General features: G+C 45.8%; 1 protein-coding gene across 18 annotated transcripts in view; it reads left to right on the top strand.

Annotated features, from left to right (window-relative positions):
* Nucleotides 1-21326, top strand: part of CD44 (CD44 molecule (Indian blood group)) — an 87598-nt gene that overhangs the window by 19891 nt on the left and 46381 nt on the right. For all 18 annotated transcript variants that reach the window (XM_061201585.1, XM_061201581.1, XM_061201578.1 and 15 more), the window contains exons 2-3: nt 15810-15975; nt 19516-19649. In XM_061201585.1, coding sequence (XP_061057568.1) covers nt 15810-15975; nt 19516-19649 — 300 coding nt within the window. The remainder of the gene's footprint in view (nt 1-15809; nt 15976-19515; nt 19650-21326) is intronic.

Here is a 21326-nt window from a genome sequence, read left to right on the forward strand (position 1 = left end):
TGAGGCTCGTAAAGATGAAGTAACTTGTCCAAGAAGGCTCCGCTCTCATGTGGTGGGGCTGGAAGTCAATCCTCTCCCTCTCACATCACACCAGCGTTCCATTCAGCTTTATGGGGCCCATCCTGTCCTTCCATCTCCAGAACTGGAGGCCTTGAAAATTCAAGGCATCTCCTTTTCCTGAGAATCTGGATTTTTCTGGCTCCTTGAAAATGAAGGACCTTGAAACAATTTAGTACTACCGAGAGTTATCTTCGGGAAAACAGGTGAAGGGAACTTCCCTCTTTGCTCTTCCCATTGGCAGTGGGACCTCCGAGACCACCAAAGATCAGGGAGCCAATTGGGGGTGGGCATCTCGACTTCCAGTTGTGCAGGCGGGAGCTGCTGAGAAGCACCTCACTTGAGGATTGTCTCACAACTAAAGAATGGTTTGAATTGGCCCGTGATGCGGAAATTCACTGCAGGGAGAGCTGGGACTGTTTGTGGTAATTTAGGAGTAGTCTCTCTAAGGAGATCAGCCATCCTGCTGTGCTTCCCTTAATTGAAACCATTCTCTCCCTCCAGCTTGGATGGGGCAGGTTGTGGTCTCTGTGTGCTGGAAGGCATTTAGTTGTTGTAATTGGAGAGAAGGATGCTGATAACACTCTTGTCTATTGTTTCTTTTTGCTGGCCACTCCAGCCTGCTTGATGCATCCATCACACCACCACTGCCTTGATTCCAGAGGGATATGCCACAACCCTGCAGGCAAGAGGGAGCCACTCAGGTTCCTGGAGTGTTTAGAGAACACGTTTAAAAGAAACATAGACTTCTAGAGGCAGAGCGTTAGGTTGGCCAGGGACCTAGAGACCACCAAAGCCAACTTCTTCCTGCTCTGATAAAGAAACTGAAGCCGTACTGATAAGTACTGACAGCTTATCAGTAAGAAGTCCAACTCTAGATCCCAGGTCACTGGACTCTAATGCGTTTCCCACAAAACTAAAGAGACATCTATTGGGCACCATACTATGTATCAGACATCGTGGATATAAGGATGAACAAGGCATAATCCCAGTGGAACCCATTTTGATTATGTGGGTTAGTATCACTTGAGGCATACTTCTTCCTAGACTAATGTTTTATAGATAGTGCCTGTCTGTCTATCCATCTGTCTATCCACCCACCTGTTCATCTATCTCTTTCTTCCTTCCTTCCTTTCTTTCTTTCTTTTTTTCTTTCTTCCTTCCTTCCTTCCTATCTACCTACCTATCTATCATCTATCTACCTATCTATCTATGACATGTATTATATAGAGTAGGAGCTCATGTGTCGTATAATTAGGCTTCTGGCTCCTAACTGGAGGCCTTGAGTGGCTATTACCAGTGATACAGTGAATGGCTGACCAGTTAATCAAGAATTGTCAGAGTGGGAAGCTCTTTATATTTAAGTAGGCTTACATACACTTAATCTTTGAGATGATTGCCTAATATTGATCAAGTCCCAGCCACTTTGCTAAGCGTCAAGTACTTTGCTACGTGTTTCAGGTGCATTTCCCCATTGACACCTTAAAAGCACCCCATGAGGTAGGTATTGCCTTCACTTTACTAATGAAGAAACGGAGGCTGAAAGGTTAAGAAAACATGGTGTGCCCAACATTCCACAGGAGCCCAAGCTGGGGCTTGGACCCAAGTCTTTCGGATATGAAAGACTATGACCTTGGCCTCTGTACCATCTTACAATAGCATAGGGGTAATTGCTCTGTCACCTTAGTAACTATAAACTAAGGGAGGCTGAAGATGCCAGGAGATCCTTGTAAGCCTTCAGAGGGCTGGTGAGTGGACACATCACAGTTGCACTCTGACGGGCTGCTCTGTCACGCTGTTTGATTTGCCTCCTTAAAGTTCAGGCCAAGACCCAGAAGGGGCAGACAGAGCCATCTTCCATCAACTCTGTACCCAGCTTATGACTCAAATGGAACTCTTATCCCCCGAGCCGGGTCGTTCAGTTGCCATAGCCTTTGCCTTCCAAGTCTCCCTTGTTTACCCTACTAAGTCCACATTCTAAGGACATCTTGTTACGGACCCTGGAAAGCAATGAATTCCAAATCCGATTTAATCTCTGTGTGTGTGTGTGTGTGTGTGTGTGTGTGTGTGTGTGTGTGTGTGTGTAGGTATTTCCTTTCGCCATGTATCTGATCTCACCAAGAGCCCCATAATAAATAGGGAAAATATGCCCATAAGTTCATAGAAGAGTGTGCCTCAGACCACACAGACTGCCCGAAAAGGCAGGCTGTTCCCCTTTTATTTTTGTGTAGCGCTATCGCTCCCGAAATTGCCTTATTTATATGCTAATCGTTTCCCTGTATATCGTCTGTTTCCCCACACTAGAGCATAAGCTCTTTCAGGGCAGGGACCTCGTATGTCTCCTCAGCACCCAGGTTCATATCTGGTACATACGCTCACATCTTCTAGAGGGTGCTTTGAATGGATGCCTTGCGCCATGCCCTAAGAAGACCAATTTGGGAGGCACAGATTTCATAAGAGGAGGCCCTGTTGTGCCCATCCTGCTGCTTCTAGAATGCCTCTCAAGTGTCTGGGCTGAAAGTAGCTTAGGCCTTCACCCAGGTGTGGTCTCTTGCCATGTTCGATGGCTATTTAGTTGAAGGAAAATCAAGATCTTATTTTCTTTGACAACTTCACAGAAGGATCATTTGTAACTTCCTCCGTTCCCAAGCCTCCTGGCTTTTTGCGTGAGCCATGTTCCTTAAAAGCAGGAAGTTATGCTTGGCCCACTCCGGCTACACATGAAATGGTAAAGGTTTTGGTCCAAACCCTGTGGCTTGAGTCAGATTTAAAAGCTTGTCAGAAATGTGTTCTCTGGAGCCTGGCATTTGCAACTGGCATCTGTGGTTACAGATGAGATTTCAGAGATTGAAAGCTCAGGAAGAGGTGTGAATTACAAGCTCTTAGCTCACAGGGCAATTGGAACTGTACTGATCCTGGAAATCTTTTGGCCCAGATTTTTAAAAAATATCCCCTCAGTACAGCCTCTCCCTCTATAGGGTTTCTGCTTTGAAACATTTGTATTACTCTTAAAAGCATCTGGAGAATAAATAAGGGTAGGGTTCTTGGACTGGGAAGGGGCCTGTTACTCACATGAGCGCTCACACCCCTCTTCACTTTAGCATCTGATGGAGAGAGAGAGAGAGAGAGTCTATGAGAAAAGAGAGCGATTGAGTCATTAAAATACGACCTGATGATTTCCGAGCCCTCCTAATTCGGAATCAGCGAAAATCTAGAACTCTCCTCGGTCACTTACAATACTTGTTGTTGTAAACAAATGCTTTTGCAGCTACATCACTTCACTGCTGATGCATTTGAAGAGGAAAGGGGTGACCTAAAGGCATGGTTCTTGTTCTATCTCAATCCACGTGAAGGTCAGGATTGGTAGTAGGTAAATTGTAAGTGCAGGGCTACTGGCAACCAGGTACCAAGGCTTATGAATGACTTTCTTCTCTTATAAACTGCAGCAAACTCATGGCTATTCCTAGAAGACTTACTTTGCATGCTCACTCACTTGCATTTGGGTAAGATTTTTTGAGTGACAGGGAAAGAGGCCACTAGGGATGGCAAGGTACCTGGTGCCCATCGGAGTGTGACTGACATGGTCCCTCCTGTGAATTTGAAGTGGTGCCGTGGGGGAAAGAGGGTAAAAACCATCAGTCTAAGGGGTGTCTGAACTAGGTACCATCCGTCATGGAAAGAGCAGAGGTAGCGAGTTACTATCGAAGCCAGGCGGAAATCCAAGCCATTCCTCAACCTTTTCCTCTGACTGTGATCCTGAGACAGTCACCCCTGCCTAGGGCACAGGGCTCTTAAGTCCCAGTGCAGGACTCATTTCTCTATGAAAATGTCCCCATCTCCTTGGGTCTGTTAGTTACCCCTTGGAGGAGACAGCAGTCACCATCCACCAACTCTATTGGCATGACACTAGCAAATACAAATCCGGTAGATGCTCAGACTATCTGGCAAGAGGCATTATCCTGCAATTCACCTGGGATCTCCTGAAATTAAGTGATGAGAGAGGCATTCGTGTGGCATTTAAGAGAGAGGGGCCAGGCTGCCTGACCCCCTAACGGTGCAAATTTGGACAAGTTCCTTTCTTTTTTTTTGACGTTATAATAAGAGTCTTTATTCCAAGTACTAAAATTCAGAAATAAGGAAAACAAGTAAAATGCCGACAATTACATATTTATGACATAGTTAAAATAACTTATAAAGGCAACTTACATTTAATTATATAAATAAATGAATAGGAAAAGAACAAGTTTCTTAACCTCTCTAAACTGCAGTTTTCTTATCTGTAATAAAGTCTGATGTCAATAATAGTCCTTATCTCATACATTTATTGTGGGGATTAAATGAGATAATCAGGGTGAAGCACTTAGCACACAGTAGGTGCTCCATTCATGGTAATATTTCTGGGGAGCCCAGCCACAGGCTCAGCAGTAGGACCTGTCCCAACCACACCCCACAGGGTCCTTTCATTTCTAGCCCCCAGTGTGAGAATCTGTGTGCCCCAAGCAGAGGGGGGTGGCTTTGGTAAACATCTGGGCTAACTCACGTCAGAGACCAGATATCATCCCAGCATTTGACTCATGGCCCTGCCACTTTCACAGCAAATGTTGACTCAGTTGTGCTCGGAACCTCACTTGTTTCATCTGCAAAATGGGATTGATGATTTGACCTCTCAAAGCTGCTCTGGGGATCACATGGTACGACACCTGTTACCACACCTAGACTAATGTCTGACACAATAGCAGCTCCATAAATTCCAGAATCTTGTCTTTATCACTTGAAAGGATGCTAAAAGAGATAGGGAAGAGAAAATCAAATCCGAGTTGGAGATACGCTGGACTGTGTGGTGATGCTGGGCTCTGTGGGAGTTGGTGGTGGCCTTTTGCTCCCCTCCATCTGGGTGACTCTACCTTGAAGGACAGCAGCCTCACCTCAGTTTCTGGATCTACAAATCCTCTCAAGTCCACTGCTCTCCAGCCCCCATCCCCTTAGGTTAGGATTGGAAAAGCAGACTTTGCTATCTCCTCTCCACAGGGTGAGCCAGGACAACCTTTAAGGGGAACTTTACATTGCAGGGTATTTTTATTCTTGAGACTGACAGGAAAAAAAAAAAACATGCTAAGCCTGTATCGCTTGTAAAGCATTTTTATACAATGCATTTCATTTGGGCTGCAGCCTTTGAGCTGCAGAGCCCTGTACTAATTACTTAGCGCTCTGACCCTCTGCTTCCACAGCTGTCACATGGGGCGACTAAACGTCTTAGGATGCTTTGGAGCCCCTGGCACATCGCAAGCCTTGCCAAGGGGTGGTTATCATTGTTATGATTGGCCCCTACTGCGGTGGTTTCCAGAGTGTTCCACGCAGCCTCCTAAAGCATTGTGGAGGGTGTCAGGACCATTGGTGGGGTGGGGTGGAGGCTGGGCAAGAATGAGTAGCTGGAGGGTCGAGGCTCTGGGGTCTGCCCCTCCACCCTCACTCCTACTCCCACGGGGGCAGCTCTGCTTTCCCCTATGCTAAATATTGTGGTTCTGCCTAAGACATCATTGGGAGGGGGAGGGGAAGAAAAGTATGAAAACCACTGCTCTTCTGTCTGAGCGCTGCCACTTTTCCCCTTTGCTTGCTGACACGCAAGATGGAAAGGGCAGCACCATGGGTAATGGGGAAACTCAGAAGACCTTGAAAATCTGAGTTGAGGTCTGGGTTTTATTCAAACTCTGTAAGACTTTGGAGTCTCTGAATCTCTTGCTCCTTTGTTTCTTCATCTGTAAAATGGGGCCATAGTACCTACCTGATGGGCCTCATGGGGCTGCTTTTGGATGTGGAAATGCTTCATAATTGGAGATGGAAATTTCCCCCATGGCACTATTACTGACGCTTGCTTGTACTTTGATCCACCTGTTCTGCTGGGGTCGGAGCCCATATATGTCTTAATGAATACTAGGTTTTTGGGAAGCTTTCTGAGACGTTCATACTGTCCCGGGTGTGCATATAACTCCTCCCCGCTTTATCCCACTAGCTTCAAGCATTTCCTAACTTCTTGCTTCATCCTGGGAGGCAGGAAGGCTAGGTGTGAACCAGAGATCTAGAGTGACTTATTCAACGTCACACAGCTTATAATGAACAGGAGTTAGGCTAGAACCGTTTGTCCTTCTCCCAGATGGGGACCCATGGCTCAACAGCGTGTCAGTGACTCACTAACCACCCCGAAATGCAGCTATTACTTGTGAATGACAGTCTCAGCCCACCTCAGCTCTCATAACATACTTCCCTCAGATTAAAATCAGCCAGTTCCTCAAAGATCCGGCTACAGACCTGAGCCAAAGCTGTACCTGAACTAGGTGTTATAACTAGAATTAGCTCCCCCCAAAAAAATCTAACTATGAAACAAAGTAGGACCTCTTTTTTTTCTACTTGCAACAGGAAAAACCCCATGTGGGCCCCTGAGATGCTTTTTCATTTCGTTTACCACATCCTGGGTTTGTGCTAGCCAGTCTGCTAAACAGATATGGTCCAAAAAAGAAGAAAACAAGGTCTCAGGCCCAAAGCCAAACATTTCCCGGTCGCCATGGCAACACACAGGGGTACACACTGTGGTTTCTCTCCCTCAGCTGTCTTCCTGGAGACTCGCTCACCAAAGACCAATGGCCTCACAGAGTTGGGTACTGAGGTGACAGTTCTGGGACACACTCTCCTTTGCCAGAAAGACTGTTGGAACCAGGATCGGGAATGGGGGCCTAACCAGACCTTCCCACCCTCTCCCCTCCCCCAGTTCCCATCACCCCACCAGGAGGCAGGGGTGGGGGTCTTTCTTCAGACTCTGTACAAACAATCCAAGAGCTTCATTGGATTGGTTCTTTGGAGGCCTAGACTGAAGGGCCAGGGTAGTGGCTGAGAGAACCCTTGGACTCTTCTCTGACAGAGTGGATGTGATGGGCCCTTGTTGTCTGCCATGACAGGCTCCTTGGACAAAAAGGCTGAGAGGTCAGGGGATATAACCAGCACCAAGAAGTTGGGGTGCATTTCCCTTCTAAGTGCCAAGGGATGAATAGCTCAGTTGAAAACAACCCAGGACACGTTCTGGAGGAAATTCTCTCGGTATGATGGTGTATGACTATTTTCTCTGCTCATTAAAGCCTCACCCGCCTCCAGGGCAATTCGGGGAGAGACTGAGTCCTTCAAGATTTATGGTCTGCCCGGGGCAGCCAAAGGCGATTCGGCCACTGAGCGTGATTTTGGCCTCGTTCAGAATGGGATGCTGAACAATAGACCCTTTCACCAGGCGCTCATCACATGGGCATCAGGGGATGGGGGCGAGAGATGTGGGGCAGCAGGAAGGCTGCCAGCCTTCTGGACAGCAGGCAGGCCTGGGTGGCGGCAGGGGCTATAATAGCTAGGAAGACTCCCAGATGGAAACTTCTGGGCTTTGAAGACATCAAACAATCACAATGAAGAAGAGAATGGCTTCTTCATGTCCCATTAAGACAGTGGACTGTGGCTTTATTGGAACGGCTTGCTCAGGCCTCTTATAAAAGCAGTTCAGTAGTCAGAAAACTGGACTGTTGGTCAGGAATCTAGCAATTATGGACCCCGGAGGTCCTGCTTTTCTCACAACTGGCTGGGGGACCATGCTCAGTCATTGTGGATTTTTGTTTTCTCTTGCGTCTCAAGAGAATTTTTGACGCTTTCGCTGGCTATTGTTCCTCCTCGCTTTAAACACAGATGATCCAATTAGCAATAATGCTTTAAAAAACAATTGGCCTTATCTATCTCTCCCTAGTTCTGATGAGGACCAGTTCGGTTAGATTTGTGATGCTGCATAATCTTTTTCAGACATGAGCTCAGCAAATCAGAGGACAGAAAGAGAATCCTGGCTGTTTCATGATAAACACTATAAAGATGAAAAATGTGGAGAGCTCGCCGGAGCTTTTGGCCACCTCTGCCCAGGAGGCTTGCATGTGACTGACTCCAGGAGCTCGATGGAGTCGGATGCAATGAGCCTGGAGGGCCATGCTCCAGCTAGAAGGGCCTGGTCTGTTGAGGTTTGGGGGCTGGGCAACAGACATCTCAAAATGTCACAAGGACAGCCTGTGGTCTGGCATCCCAGCCCTGGGCCAACCTCTCTTCATTCTGTTCTGCCTGGCCTTGGCCAGAGCCCTCAGGCTGTAAAGGACAGAAGAGGCCTGAGGCTGCAGGTGGGGTTGGGGGTCTCTGATCCCCAGGGGGATCTCGGGAAGAACACAGGTAGAATGAGAGAGAGGAAGCCAGACCTCTGTTGGGGAAAGCCAGCGAACACAGAGACCTCGGAATCCTTGCCTTGGGGAGAGGGTGGAAGTTCCATTAGTGCAGGTTTCCCCGTCTAAGTTTTCCCAAGCTCTTGAGCAAAGGGCCCTGCCCTGTTAAGCCTTTGGTCCAGAATCAAGAGACCTGTGATCTTAAAATAATATTTGAGCTTATTAATATTTAATAATATTTAATAAGCTCAAATTCCTCTCTGCAGAGTTCTCTTTTAATGCTCACCTCTCCGCACTTTAAAAACCACGTGGAGAAGAGGGTTTCCTGTAGTTTAGCATCTGTCCCACCCACAAGGTGCCACTTCACACTGCAGTATGATCAGCTGGTCTGCACAGTCTGAAACCAGGTCCACTAGCCCCTAGCTCAGGTCATTCATGTCTTCCCAAAGAATCAGTTACCTCCTGCATCAAATGGGGATAACAGAAGTGCCTACCACATACCACTGTTGTGAGAATTAAATGAATTTTTAGGGGTAAAATGTTGGAAACCTCATATGGGCCTGATTAGGTGCTAGGTGAATGTTTGCAGTTGTCCTCACGGCCGTGGGAATTGCACAAGTCATTGGGTCTCAGGAACTGGCCTTATCCCCATCTTCAAGAAAACCAACTTCCCCAGACACATAGCTACTCTGGGACCAAATCAGAAAAAAATCTAATTCTGCCTCATCCTTCCTGAGGAGATGACAAAAGGAACCAGGCACATCTAGGTGGTGCCTGTTGGAAAATACATTCATTCATTTTGGACCGTCTGGAGAAGTCTGGTTCGGAGAATTGAGAGTCTCTGGGCACAGCGTGATGGTAGATCATCTCCTGTGGTCTTCACATGGGACGCACTGTGTCTGTCATTCCTGTCTCAGGAGATCCGGCCTCAGAAGGGACCCTATGACAGGATGTGAAAAGGCTGTGCTCGTCTCTGAGATGACAGCGGCAAAGTCCAGGCACACAACGCCAGTCGCAAAGCTGAAAGTTGGTCTCTGAAACATTTGCTTTCAGGGAAAAGAGCAGAGGTTCTCAGAAGCAAATGCTTCAGTTTAAAAAAACATTTAAACATTTGGAGTGTCCACTAGGGAATTCTCAACCAGGCCCAGCTGGTGATTCTTTTAGACGTGACGTGGGGAGTGGACCCGAGGCGTGTTCTGTTTGCATCCGACACGTCTGCTTGTCCTGTGTGTGGGGAAGAACATTCATTCGTTCATTCATTTGTTCCACATGTGCCTACTCTGTGTGGTGCTGCACAGGGTCCTGGGGACACATGCTGAAGGAGAGACGCAGCCCCTGCTGTCATGAAGCCCACAAGGAAGTTCCAAAATTCCAGAATCCTGGAATTTCTAATTACTGAAGAGACCTTAAAGATAATAATTTCTTGTAATTCTTTACCTGTTTCTGTCACAGACATCTTTTTTTTTTTTTTAATTTTATTTTTATATTTATTTTTGGCTGTGTTGGGTCTTCGTTTCTGTGCGAGGGCTTTCTCCAGTTGTGGCAAGCGGGGGCCACTCTTCATCGCGGTGCGCGGGCCTCTCACTGTCGCGGCCTCTCTTGTTGCGGAGCACAGGCTCCAGACGCGCAGGCTCAGTAGTTGTGGCGCACGGGCCTAGTTGCTCCGCGGCATGTGGGATCTTCCCAGACCAGGGCTCGAACCCGTGTGCCCTGCATTGGCAGGCAGATTCTCAACCACTGCACCACCAGGGAAGCCCTGTCACAGACACCTTTGAGGAGCTAATGGAAACTGAGGGATGCTGTCTCCAGCCAAACACCGACACACACACGTGTGCGCACAAGCATGTAGACACGTATATACGTACACACACAGTCTTGCGTCTAATTTCCCAGGTTTATAGACCCCTGAAGACCAACTTGTGGATTCCAGATTGAACACATCTTGTCACTCAGCTCCATTGCTAGTCGGCTGTGTAATACCCCCACCCTCACTCACCTCTTAGGGAAATTTGGACACATGCACATAATGGTGAGTTGGGTAAAGATTACACAGTGCTGTACTCTCAGCAGACGCTGTGCTTTTCTATCACTCTCGAAGTGACTGGAGCAAACCAAGAAGCTATTCATCTCAGGCCTAGGGCGATTTTACTAGAAAGATCTGTTTTCCTTGATGTGAGGCTTAGTGAAAAATATAGGTAAAATTAATGGTGTTATGGGTCAGCTTTGGTTTATCCAAATAAGAATGAATTTACCCGGAACCCCACATAATTGGCAGCATAGCACAGAAGTTAGAACCCTGACTCTCCCACTTGGGTGACTTTAGATACACTGTTTAACCTCTTTGTGCCTCAGTTTCCTTGTCTCTAAAGTGGGTTTGGCGATAGTGCCCACTCCATAGCGCCTTTGTGAGAATTAATTTAGCTGAAGTAGATCAGCCACCTAATAAGTATGCAATACTCATTGGTTCTGATTAAGTGCCAAACACCGTATCAAGTGTTTGACATATCTTGTCTCATTTCACAGTCCCACAAACCCTGATGTTATTGTCATCCCATCAAGGAGAAGGCTGAGTGCCAGAGAGGGTAAGAAACTAACTAGCTGTGTAACCTGGTGTGAGTGGTTACACAGTGAGTGAGTGTCAGGATTTGAACCCAGTTTGGGGTGGATCTCTTCTAAGTTGAACTACCAGCCTTCCTGTGAGTTGGTGCCAGAGAGTTGGTTAAAACAGTTCTCTTGCAGAGCTCCTTGTCTGTGGTCTTCCTGACAGGTTACTGATAGACCTCTTCCCATGTGGGCAATGAGATCCTTGGGTGCTGGGCCGATGACCCCTCTGTCCTCCTGGCAACCCCATCATGACGAACACCCTCCAGAAAGGCTCCACCCTGAATCTGAAAGTGGCCTCCAAACGTTAATGTTGCCCGTTGGGTCTCTTGGAGGGAGGAACTTGGAATCTTTCCTTTATTACATGATACAGGAGATTTATTGGAGACCAGAGGGCTTAACGGAAAACATTCTTGATTCACGTCCAGTTGGACAGACTTGTTTGAGAGATGCAATCGGCCATTTAATATTAGGCTCTTGAGTCACGGCAGCTCCCGGATCACAGGGATCTCTGTTTCTCAGGAGAGATGCACAGATATCTCCGGAGTCCAGCCTCCCTACAGGGGTTTGCAGTGTGGCCAGTGCCATTGCCATGGACACGGGTGCCTGTCCAGTGGTCTGTGGTCCGTGACTACTCACGCCTCGGCCTTACCCTAACCTTACTTGAACCTTGGGGATATTCTCAGCTATACATGGGGGAGGTTGAGAGGGCAAAACAAATTATGTAAATCGGGGTGAGGAGTAGTGTGCCCTGGTGGTTAAGCCTGTGGACTCTCGGTGCCCAGACTGGCTGGGTTTGAATCCTGGCTCCATCATTACGAGCTCTGTGAACCTGGGCACGTTTCTTCCCCAATCTGTGCCTCAGTTTCTGTATCGGGAAAGGTGGGGATAATAATATTACCTACTTCATAGGGTTGTTTTACGGATAAAATGAGTTAATGCTTGTCAAATGCTTAGAAGAGTGCCTGGCATATACATAATAAGTGCACAATATGTGTTAGCTGCTATCACTGCTGTTAGTATTATCAATACCCTTTGGGGTAATAATTTCTGTTTGCATAAGTGTTAAGAAAGCCTGTTGGAAAGTCTTCATAAATTATCAGGGCTTAACGGATACACAGCCCTGAAGGCTTGGTCCTTTTTAAGACACGAGGGACCCAGAGGGGAGGAACTGTGAATACTGTTGACCTGAAGTGAAGGTTTTGGCACCGTCTTTGGAATTCCCAGATGGCTGAATGCCATCAAGATTAGGAGTTGGACCTTTTCTATGTGTGAGATTAAGATAAATGTAAGCCGTGGAATTCTCACATTGCATAGAATTTCTTCATTCATTCAGCAGCCCTTTTCTGATACCTACTACACACGCTGTGTAAGCCTCGCATTTCTAGGAAGGCTGAAGCTTGATTTTATCTGTCCCTTCCTGTCTTGGCTGACCTCAAGCACACACATCACACATTCACTACTCACATGCACACCTAGAAACACACTTACACATTCCTGTGTGTATCGTCTATCAAGTGATGTTGGCTGCCGCCCGTGGAACTCAAGGGATTTTATTCAAAAGTCTCAGTGTGAATCGGTTCCTTTTGCATTTGCATATTCTGTGTGCCAGGTGGCAAACTCTAATTTATTTTAATAAGACAGAAACTGCCATTCAGCTCCAAACCACCGTCCATGCCTCAGACTTTATTTTTAACCTAGGAGTGACAGCAGCCACCTGGCCACACGCTGATGGGCGGTCTGCCTCTCCTGGCATCTGCTGAAGTGTCCTCTGTCTCCCTCACCTCCAAGAAACTGATTGGGAGGCTTTGCTTCTCTTTTGTAAGCTACACACAGAGGGCCTCCGGAAGGACGGTCACCCAGCGTGACAGTTTCCTTTGGCAAAGATTGGCCAACCGAGGCCAAAGCTGAAAATGTCAGTAAAAACAAACAGCATTTCAAAAGGGCCTTGTACATTCCCCCCTCTGTGCTCCCCTGGCCTCATCAGCCAAGTATTGTGTGAGTGGCTTCCAAAGGACACCACTCCAAAAAGGAATTAGTCTCCCCAAAACACGTTTTCTCCATTTCACCTAGTTCTAATGTTTTTTAAAAGCACCTCCACGCTAATGATACAAAGAAAAGAGAATCACTTGATATTGGCTTATGTCTTTGCAAAGCTCTATTTTTTATTTCTTCTTTTACTATTTTCAGAGTCGAGAAAGGTTGTAGAGAAGTTTAACAGTTTTCTTATCGTCTCGATTTGCATTCGTCAGACTCTGTTTTCTAGTGATTGGAAGCTGCTTCCTGCTCAGAGAGGAGAAAGCAGTTGTTGGCAGTACAATTCCATTAACACTGACCCTATCTTTGTCATTATGTAACAGTTGTTTAGGTGTATCTCTCCCCTCCAGAGTGAAGACTTGCTCTAATGATATGAAAGGATTCTTGGGCACATAGCAAAGTGGATTGGAGCATGGGTTTTGGCATTAAACAGACCTGAGGTGGAATTCCAGCTCTGCCACTTAATGGCTGGGTGACTTTGCAAAGTCATTTCATTTTTCTGAGCTTCAGTTTCTTCACCTATAAATAATACATACATACATACAAGTCACCTCTCAGGGTCTTTGAAAGGTGATGCCACACAGAACCCCAAAGTTGCTGGGTAACCAGGGATGCTGCAGTCGCAGGCTTCTCCGCCCTGGCTATCAGCTCAGAAATGTAAAACAAAGCAACTGGGATTCAGGAAGGCAACTACAGGCTCTGGACAGCAATTCTCACTTCCTTGGGCAGCTCACTTTTCTGAGCCTCAAGTTTTCTCATTGATAAATAAGCAGAGTCTTCCTGATGACCTCTGGACCCACCCATGTGAGAGAGAGAGTCTGAGTTAAAGCCAATTCTGTCTGAATTGAGACTGACAGAGTGGTGTCTGGCATTGGCAGAGTCAATGTCTGACTGTCTTTGAGGCTGAAGGAAGTGCTCCTGCTTCACCAGGACAGCTTCAAGGACATAACCTTTCTGTGTTGGCGTTGACTCAAGTGCAAACTGGGCATCATACAGAAGAATATTGAGTTTTCAGTTAAGGGCTTTGAAGTCTTTTGAGATTGTTACAGAGGACCAGGGAATACCAGTTGATTTTTTTTTTTTTCTTTCAGCTCCTTATTGAGATTTCAGATTCGTGTCTGCAAACTCACAGAAGTCCTAGGACTAAATCATTTTTAAACTGGTTGGTAGCAGTTAGGTTTCATTTTGGATGCATTAACTCTTGGGAGTAAAGAACAGGTCTTGGATCTATCTGTCAATTTGTTCAAAGTGTGTTTTGGAAGAAATTCCAATGAGTTGTTCATTTATTCAACAAATATTTATGGAGCATCTGCTCTCGGTCAGCCACTGATGTGAGTGTTAGAGAAACAGCTATAAACAGGCTAAAGGCCCTTGCTTTCTTGGAGTTTCCATCAAAAGAAAGGGCAGACAGAAAAAACCAAATGCACAAATAAATAGACAAGTTGCTGTGAAGACACAAAAGCATAGTAAGTTGAGGGAGACGCTGAGGGTTGGATAAGAATGTTCAGGGAGGGACCCTAAGTTGAGGTGATTTCAAGTTGAAAAACAAAATGTGATGATCAGAGGACAGTACATTCTAGACAGAAATGGCCATCAACAGAGGAATGGATACAAAGATGTGGTCTATATATACAATGGAATACTACTCAGCCATAGAAAAGAACTAAATTTTGCCATTTGCAGCAACATGGATGGACTTAGGGGGCATTATGCTAAGTGAAATAAGTCAGAGAAAGACAAATACTGTATGCTATCACTTATATGTGGAACCTAAAAGATAAAACAAACTAGTGAATATAACAAAAAAGCAGACTCACAGATGTAGAGAACAAACTAGTGGTTAACAGTTGGGAGGGGCCGGGGGACAACATAGGGGTAGGGGAGTAGGAGGTACAAACCACTGGGTGTAAGACAAGCTACAGGGATGTATTGTACAACACAGGGAATATAGCCAATATTTTGTAATAACTGTGAATGGAGTGTAACGTTTAAAAATTGTATAAAAAATTTTTAAAAAACCTAAACATGTAAAATGCACTCATATCAGTAAGTTAGGTCCAATATTGTTTTGTATCCCATCTATCCCATCTTGTTCTAACTCCCCCTTAGAACTGACTTCCACACATATACCCTATCAATATATTTTTTGCAAAATCTTAAAAAAAAAAAAAAAAAAAAAGAAATGGTAAAGTCAGACCTAAATGTTCTAAGGTGGGAAAGGGCTCAGAATGTCCAAAGGAACTGAAGGAAAGCTTTGTGCCTGGAACAGAGTGAGCTACTTAAAGGTTAGGAGCCAGGTCATGTGGGTCTTATCAGCCATGATAAGGAAATTTATTCTGGGTGTGACTAGAAGCCACTGGAGGTTATCAGCTGGGGAGCCATACCACGTGATTGTGGGGAAATACTCATTAAGTGGAAAAAAAGATTCCTACACCTAAAATTGTATATTTAGTACCATTTAAACTACGCAAGTATATACATAACACACACTTTCAGAAAACAAACTGAAACAAGATACAGCAAAATGTTTAAAATGTTTGCAGTAGTTTTCTTAGAGGTGGACTTGCGTTTCCTTCATTACTTCCCTGAATTTTGTACGTTTTCCCCAAGTTTGTGCTACTTTCCTAATCAGAAATAAATCACATGCTTTGTAAAAACTTTGTTGTGGAGCAGTCGGCGGAGAGAATGTAAAAGTGATGCTACTTTCTGCCTCTTATCTCAGATTTGAGAGTGAAGTAGTGATGCTTTGAAATGCTACAGTGAATGTTGAAGGCTCTGGCCAGTAGGGAAGATTATTTGGCTTTTTAATGAGGCTGCTCTAAAACAGACTTCTTATCCTTTCCGAATTATTGATGCAGAAGAATCTAACCTTTTCTTTTCATCCCATAGATCTAAATATAACCTGCCGATACGCAGGTATATTCCATGTGGAGAAGAATGGTCGCTACAGCATCTCGAAGACTGAGGCTGCTGACCTCTGCAAGGCCTTCAATTGTACGCTGCCCACCATGGCCCAGATGGAGGCAGCCCTGCGTGTAGGGTTTGAGACCTGCAGGTAAGGGACCAGCCCCCACCTGCTGCGGGAAAGTAGGCTGCCTGTGTCCAGGGGGTGGGGCTCAGATCCAGGAAGGCTCCTCCGTGACAGCTGAATGGCTGCTTGCCTGAAGAGTTGGCACCACGCATTAATCTGACCAAGTCCATCTGGAACAAGTATGACCACTGAAATTGAGGGCCGGCTGAAGACACCTTTGTGAATCACAGAGGGAGGGGTTGCCTAGAGGAGGCCCTTAAGGGTCCTGTGTTGGAAGCCACTTGCCTGAGGTGCTTCCACAGCATGCTCTCCAGGCTTTGAAGAAGCGTGCAATGTCATTGTCAGAACCACAAGAGAAAGGGAACCAAATAACAGTGTTTAAAATAAATGTGTGCCTGGTGGAGTCTTCAACCTGCAGACTTGGCTAAAGCAGGTTTTTCAAACAACTCTCTCTCTTTTGATTTTGTTTCTCTTCCCTGTTGCTCTGATTTGAGAGAAAAGGGCATGAAAATTATTGAGATGTATTGTTACAAGTGATGGGAAAGCGATGAGAGGGACCAACAGAGGCCTCCTGAGAGGCCTCCTACCAGACATCACAGTGCTCAGGGAGCTGTCCTCGGGCCCAGGATATCTGCTCCAGGATATTCACAGCAGGCATGGCCCTTATTTTTCCGAATTTCTCATGGCCCTGTGGAAAGTGGTGCACATTAAGAGCGAGCGGTGGTGACCACCGTGGTGAAGTGTTTTGGTTTGGTTTGTTTTCTTTAGAAGAGCTCTGGGGAATCTGGACAACTGCTCTCTGAAGTTTCCACCCCAGCCTGCAGCTACCCCTCCGCACTTTTGCAATGTGATAGCGTTAGGTAATGTGGTGGTTCCCTTTTCTCTTCAACGCGCAAACACGCAAACACAGGCTGCTTTTTAAAAAGTCAAGCTGCAGAACTCTTTATGGAAACCATTAAATGTAAGTTAAATCCATCTATCCCCTGTGCTTTGTGCTTGGTTACAGAGTAAGGCACCCATAGTGTGGGTGGGAACTGAGATACTTCTGCTGATGGGGAAAAAGACCATCTTCACAATTGCACTAATACGGTAGCCACCAGCCACAGAGGGCTATTCACACTTAATTAAAATTAAATAAAATCAAAACTTTAGCTCTTCATTGGCACTAGCTACGTTTCAGGTGCTCGATTAGCCACAGATGACTAGTGGCTACTTTATCGGACAACGTAGATTATAGAACATTTCTGTTTTGCAGAAAGTTCTAATGAGCAGCGCTGCTCTAAAACAAAGAGCAGATGTGTGCAAGCATCTGTGTGTGTAGGCATCCGTGTGTGTTCAGAGCAGGGTCTTGGGAGAATATAAAAGGAGCAGATAGCTCTGGTAACTTCTGAACCTGAGCTGTAGGCTGCAGTGAAGGAAAGCTAATTAGCAGGTCCACTTATTCGATTCCTAAGGCTCATTGTTTAAATATGGCCCTGACTAGGCCAGTGGCCTAAGAAAGTGGATTTAGTAAGCTGAATTTTGATTGTGAAATGCAGACAAGGCGAACTTGCTAACTACAGAAAAGTTCTCATATGCTGAAAACAGGGGAAGTTCTTACTGTACCCACTGGCCAATCATCCAGCCCTTAGATGCTGGGTGACCCCAGCCCACCTGCTCATATCCCTCTCTTAATTCTCAGACTGCACCAGTTATATCACCCCACTTTGCAGAGGAAGCAACTGAGGCTTAGTTGCAGCCAGCCCTGGGCCACATCACTTCCATGGGGAGGAGTTCGGATTCCAGACCAGCTTCTGGGCCCAGGGCAAGATTTAATGACCCCGCTCTCCCTAAGGACTGAGAGCAAAAGGGAGATGAAAGTCTGGTGCATGGATGGATTTGCTGAGTATTTCTTTCCTCCCTGGGAACAACAACCTACTCATGAAGTATACACATATATAAATTTTAATATCTCCAACTTATAGACAGGACGACACATAAAACCAGCGGTCGACACGATGTGGTAAAAACTCAGGAATAATTTAAATTCTAGAATGTCGGTGTGATACAGCCTAGCAGAATGTGATGGGAATGGGGTGGGGACGAGGCTCGCCAAGGAGTGTTATTATTTTAAAAAAACAAAGAAAAACTGTGCCAAAGACAGCTATCGTTCTACCCATAGCTGGTTTTAAGTGTTGCAAAACTTATTTCCATAATTTCACTCAGGTAGCTATGAATCAGATACCTGCCACAGGACAGATGCGGGAGTCTCACAGGGGACGAAGAACCTTTGCATCTCCTTTCTTCTGTCTGCCCCACCCTGATTAGTAGCAATTCTCAGATACATGGAAACTTACTAACATGTAATTGCAGCCACTCCCCCCACCAAGCTCAGGAGTCTTTGGAGAAACCAGTCTGGCCGTTCAGATGAGGAATTAGTCATGTCAGCTTTTGCAACTTAGACATAATGAGTTCGATGTGCTTAGAAATTTCAGACTCACAACCATTCCCATAGGTCTTGCAGGGTGATGCAGTACGTACTGTCACCCCTGGCAGGAAAGATTAAAAGGATTTGGGCTGTGCATTTTAGCCAGCACTGCATTTTCAAAAACCTGTTGGTTTTAGCTTCTCCCTCTCTGCTCTTCCCTTGCCTCTGCCTCTTCCCTTGTAAATGGTATTTTCTCAGCCCACATCTCATTTTCTGAGGCATTTTATATTGGAGAGAAATCGTGCGGTAAGTATTCAGCCACCACGATGCTGATCGAAGAGGCTGGGTGCTGTATGTTGTATCTGAAAGAGCCTCCGGCTCCAAACCGCTCCCAGAAACACCATGGTGGGGCAAAGGGGCTTAAGCACTTCTCTGCTGCTTCTGGAAAACTCCTGAGCTAATGAGGCATTGCTATCTACTTAACCACTCTGACTCCCATTTTAATGACGGTCAATTTACTTCCACTGGCAATGGAATTATGCCTGAGATGCTCATGGGACAAGATGCGTTGTATCTGGCATATAAACAAGGCTTTGTGTTTAGAACAATGAGATCTGGTGTGAGGGAATCACAGGAAAAGGTGAGGCCAGGAAAGAAGAGGAGGGGATGGGAAATAAGGCAGGTTTGCCATTCGTGGACTGAAATGAAGAGCCACCTAGTTCTGTCTGATGCGAGCCAGTCATTTTCTGTATTTTCGGGCAAATAGGAAGGTAATGGCGGGCCAGAGTGGGTCTCACATCATCAAGGGGTCATTCTGTCTGTGACTTGGGCTTCCCTCTGCTTGTTCAAACTGGCCTGACTGCTGACCATAGATTTTATTTGAAACTAATTTTTTTTTTCTTTCATGAATCGAATTTTTAAAACACTTTTTATAGAGCTCCAAAAAAATCACTTTGTCTTCATCAGCCTTGTTGGCCCCTTTCACTGTCCCTCTGGTGTTATTTTTGGCTTTCCCATAACTCAGTTGTCGAAACCTGTAGCATCCCTGTGGTGAACTGAAGGAAGTATTGCACTGCATGAAATGTCATTCGATGGGGTATTATGAAATCCCTGCTTATAGCCTTGCGGGTGGATGACCTCTGGTTTTTCTTTTGCAGGTACGGGTTCATAGATGGGCACGTGGTGATCCCCCGGATCCACCCCAATTCCGTCTGTGCTGCAAACAACACGGGAGTGTACATCCTTACATCCAATACCTCCCAGTATGACACGTATTGCTTCAATGCTTCAGGTTGGTTCCAAGTGGATTGGCTTTGTGTTCTGGGTTGCTTTTGGCCTGCCAGCCTTCGGCAACATGGCTGACAATCTTGGCTTAAGTGGGGATTCATGTAGCCTCCATTCACATAACAGATGTTCACTGAATACCTCTCCAGTAGAAGAAGGATTCCTGTCTCCAGGGTGCTTACCTGCTAAGTTGGAAAGGCCAACAGTAAACAAATACATATTAAATAACTTACATGAAGTCAGAGAGTAACAAGTGTTACAAAAAAGAAAGCAGAGCAAGGGGCTACAGAGTGCTGGGGATGCTTTGTTTTCTTGAGAAGATAGTCAGGGAAAGTGCCTCTGAGGAGCTGGGTATAGGGAGAGTCCTGAGCGAAGCGAGGGAGGGAAGCCATGGCACGGTGGATAGCAGTGCAAAGCCAGGCCTGTGGGAGCATCATGGCCTGTGCTGACAGCAGCGGGGAGGCCATGGTGGATAAAACCCGGTGATCAGAGGGGAGACAGCCAGGGAATGAAGTCAGAGAGGTAGGCAGGTGCCAGATCGCATAGGGCTTTGTAAGCTATGGTAGAGAGTTTGGACTTTATTCTCAGTGTGATGGGAAGTTATGGCAGGGTTTTGAATAAGGGAGTGACATGAATCGAATCTAATGGTAGCATTGGGGCATAAGCCAAATGGCTTCGCTTAGCGGTGTTTGTTATATGTTGGGGCTGGAGAGAAGGCTGGGAGGATATATGGTAGGCCTTTGACCTTCTTGAGTCCTTACCCAACAATTGAAAACCCAACAGCTAGAGAATAAGAAAGCCAAGTTAGGATATGCATGCTGGGCTGCTGGCCAGGCCCCCCTCCCTGTGTAAGGGACTTGCTTCTAACCACCAGCCTGGAGACTCATGCTTACAAGTCTAACTCAGGCCCTGGCAACATCTTAAAATTCTGTGCACCATGGGTCTTCAGGGTCTTTTGAAGAGAGCCAAACCCAGCAATGTCAAATTTTTGAATGCCAACAATCAAATGTCTTACTTCTCAGATGGGGCCTTCTGTTCCCCCCTGAAGGTTTAAGATTGTGTGAAGGGGAAGATGAAGTCACAAGGCAAATGTGGCACATCTTGTTGACATGTCAGTTTCCTTAAAGGTAGGAAGAGGATGTTAAATTAGCTGGAAAATGACTTAAGATATTACCTATATGAGACAGATATTATTACATGATGACTTAAGACATTGTTTTTATAAATCAAACACAGATATTACATATGGTAGTAGAATATAAAATCTACATGGATTTTTAAGCTTAAATAGGGGCATCAAAGAAATTGTGAGATTACATCAGTAGCTTTTGGCTTCCCCACCCATCCACTGTTGTGTGAGCAGCAGGGATGAGAGTGGGAATTCAGAAGGGAATTCTAGTGCTTAGGAGAAAGAGAAAATATCAGGGCTGGTTAGTTGAAATGGAGTGCATGAGGCCAGTAAATTATGTCAAATTTATACAGGTCACTGAACCGATGGAGGGGCACTTAAAACGAGGAAAACTACAGAGTGTTTACTCTTCCCTGTTATATAAGCAAAGAACACAAATGGAGTTTGACCCAAGGAGGAGAGTCCAACTGAGGCTAAACAATACGTGGTTGCTATCCAGTCCTCACACCCATACCAGGAAGTCTATTCTAATAACATGATGAGAAAAACCACATG

Source organism: Eubalaena glacialis, chromosome 10, assembly GCF_028564815.1.
Source record: "Eubalaena glacialis isolate mEubGla1 chromosome 10, mEubGla1.1.hap2.+ XY, whole genome shotgun sequence".
Classification (NCBI taxonomy): Eukaryota; Metazoa; Chordata; class Mammalia; order Artiodactyla; family Balaenidae; genus Eubalaena; species Eubalaena glacialis.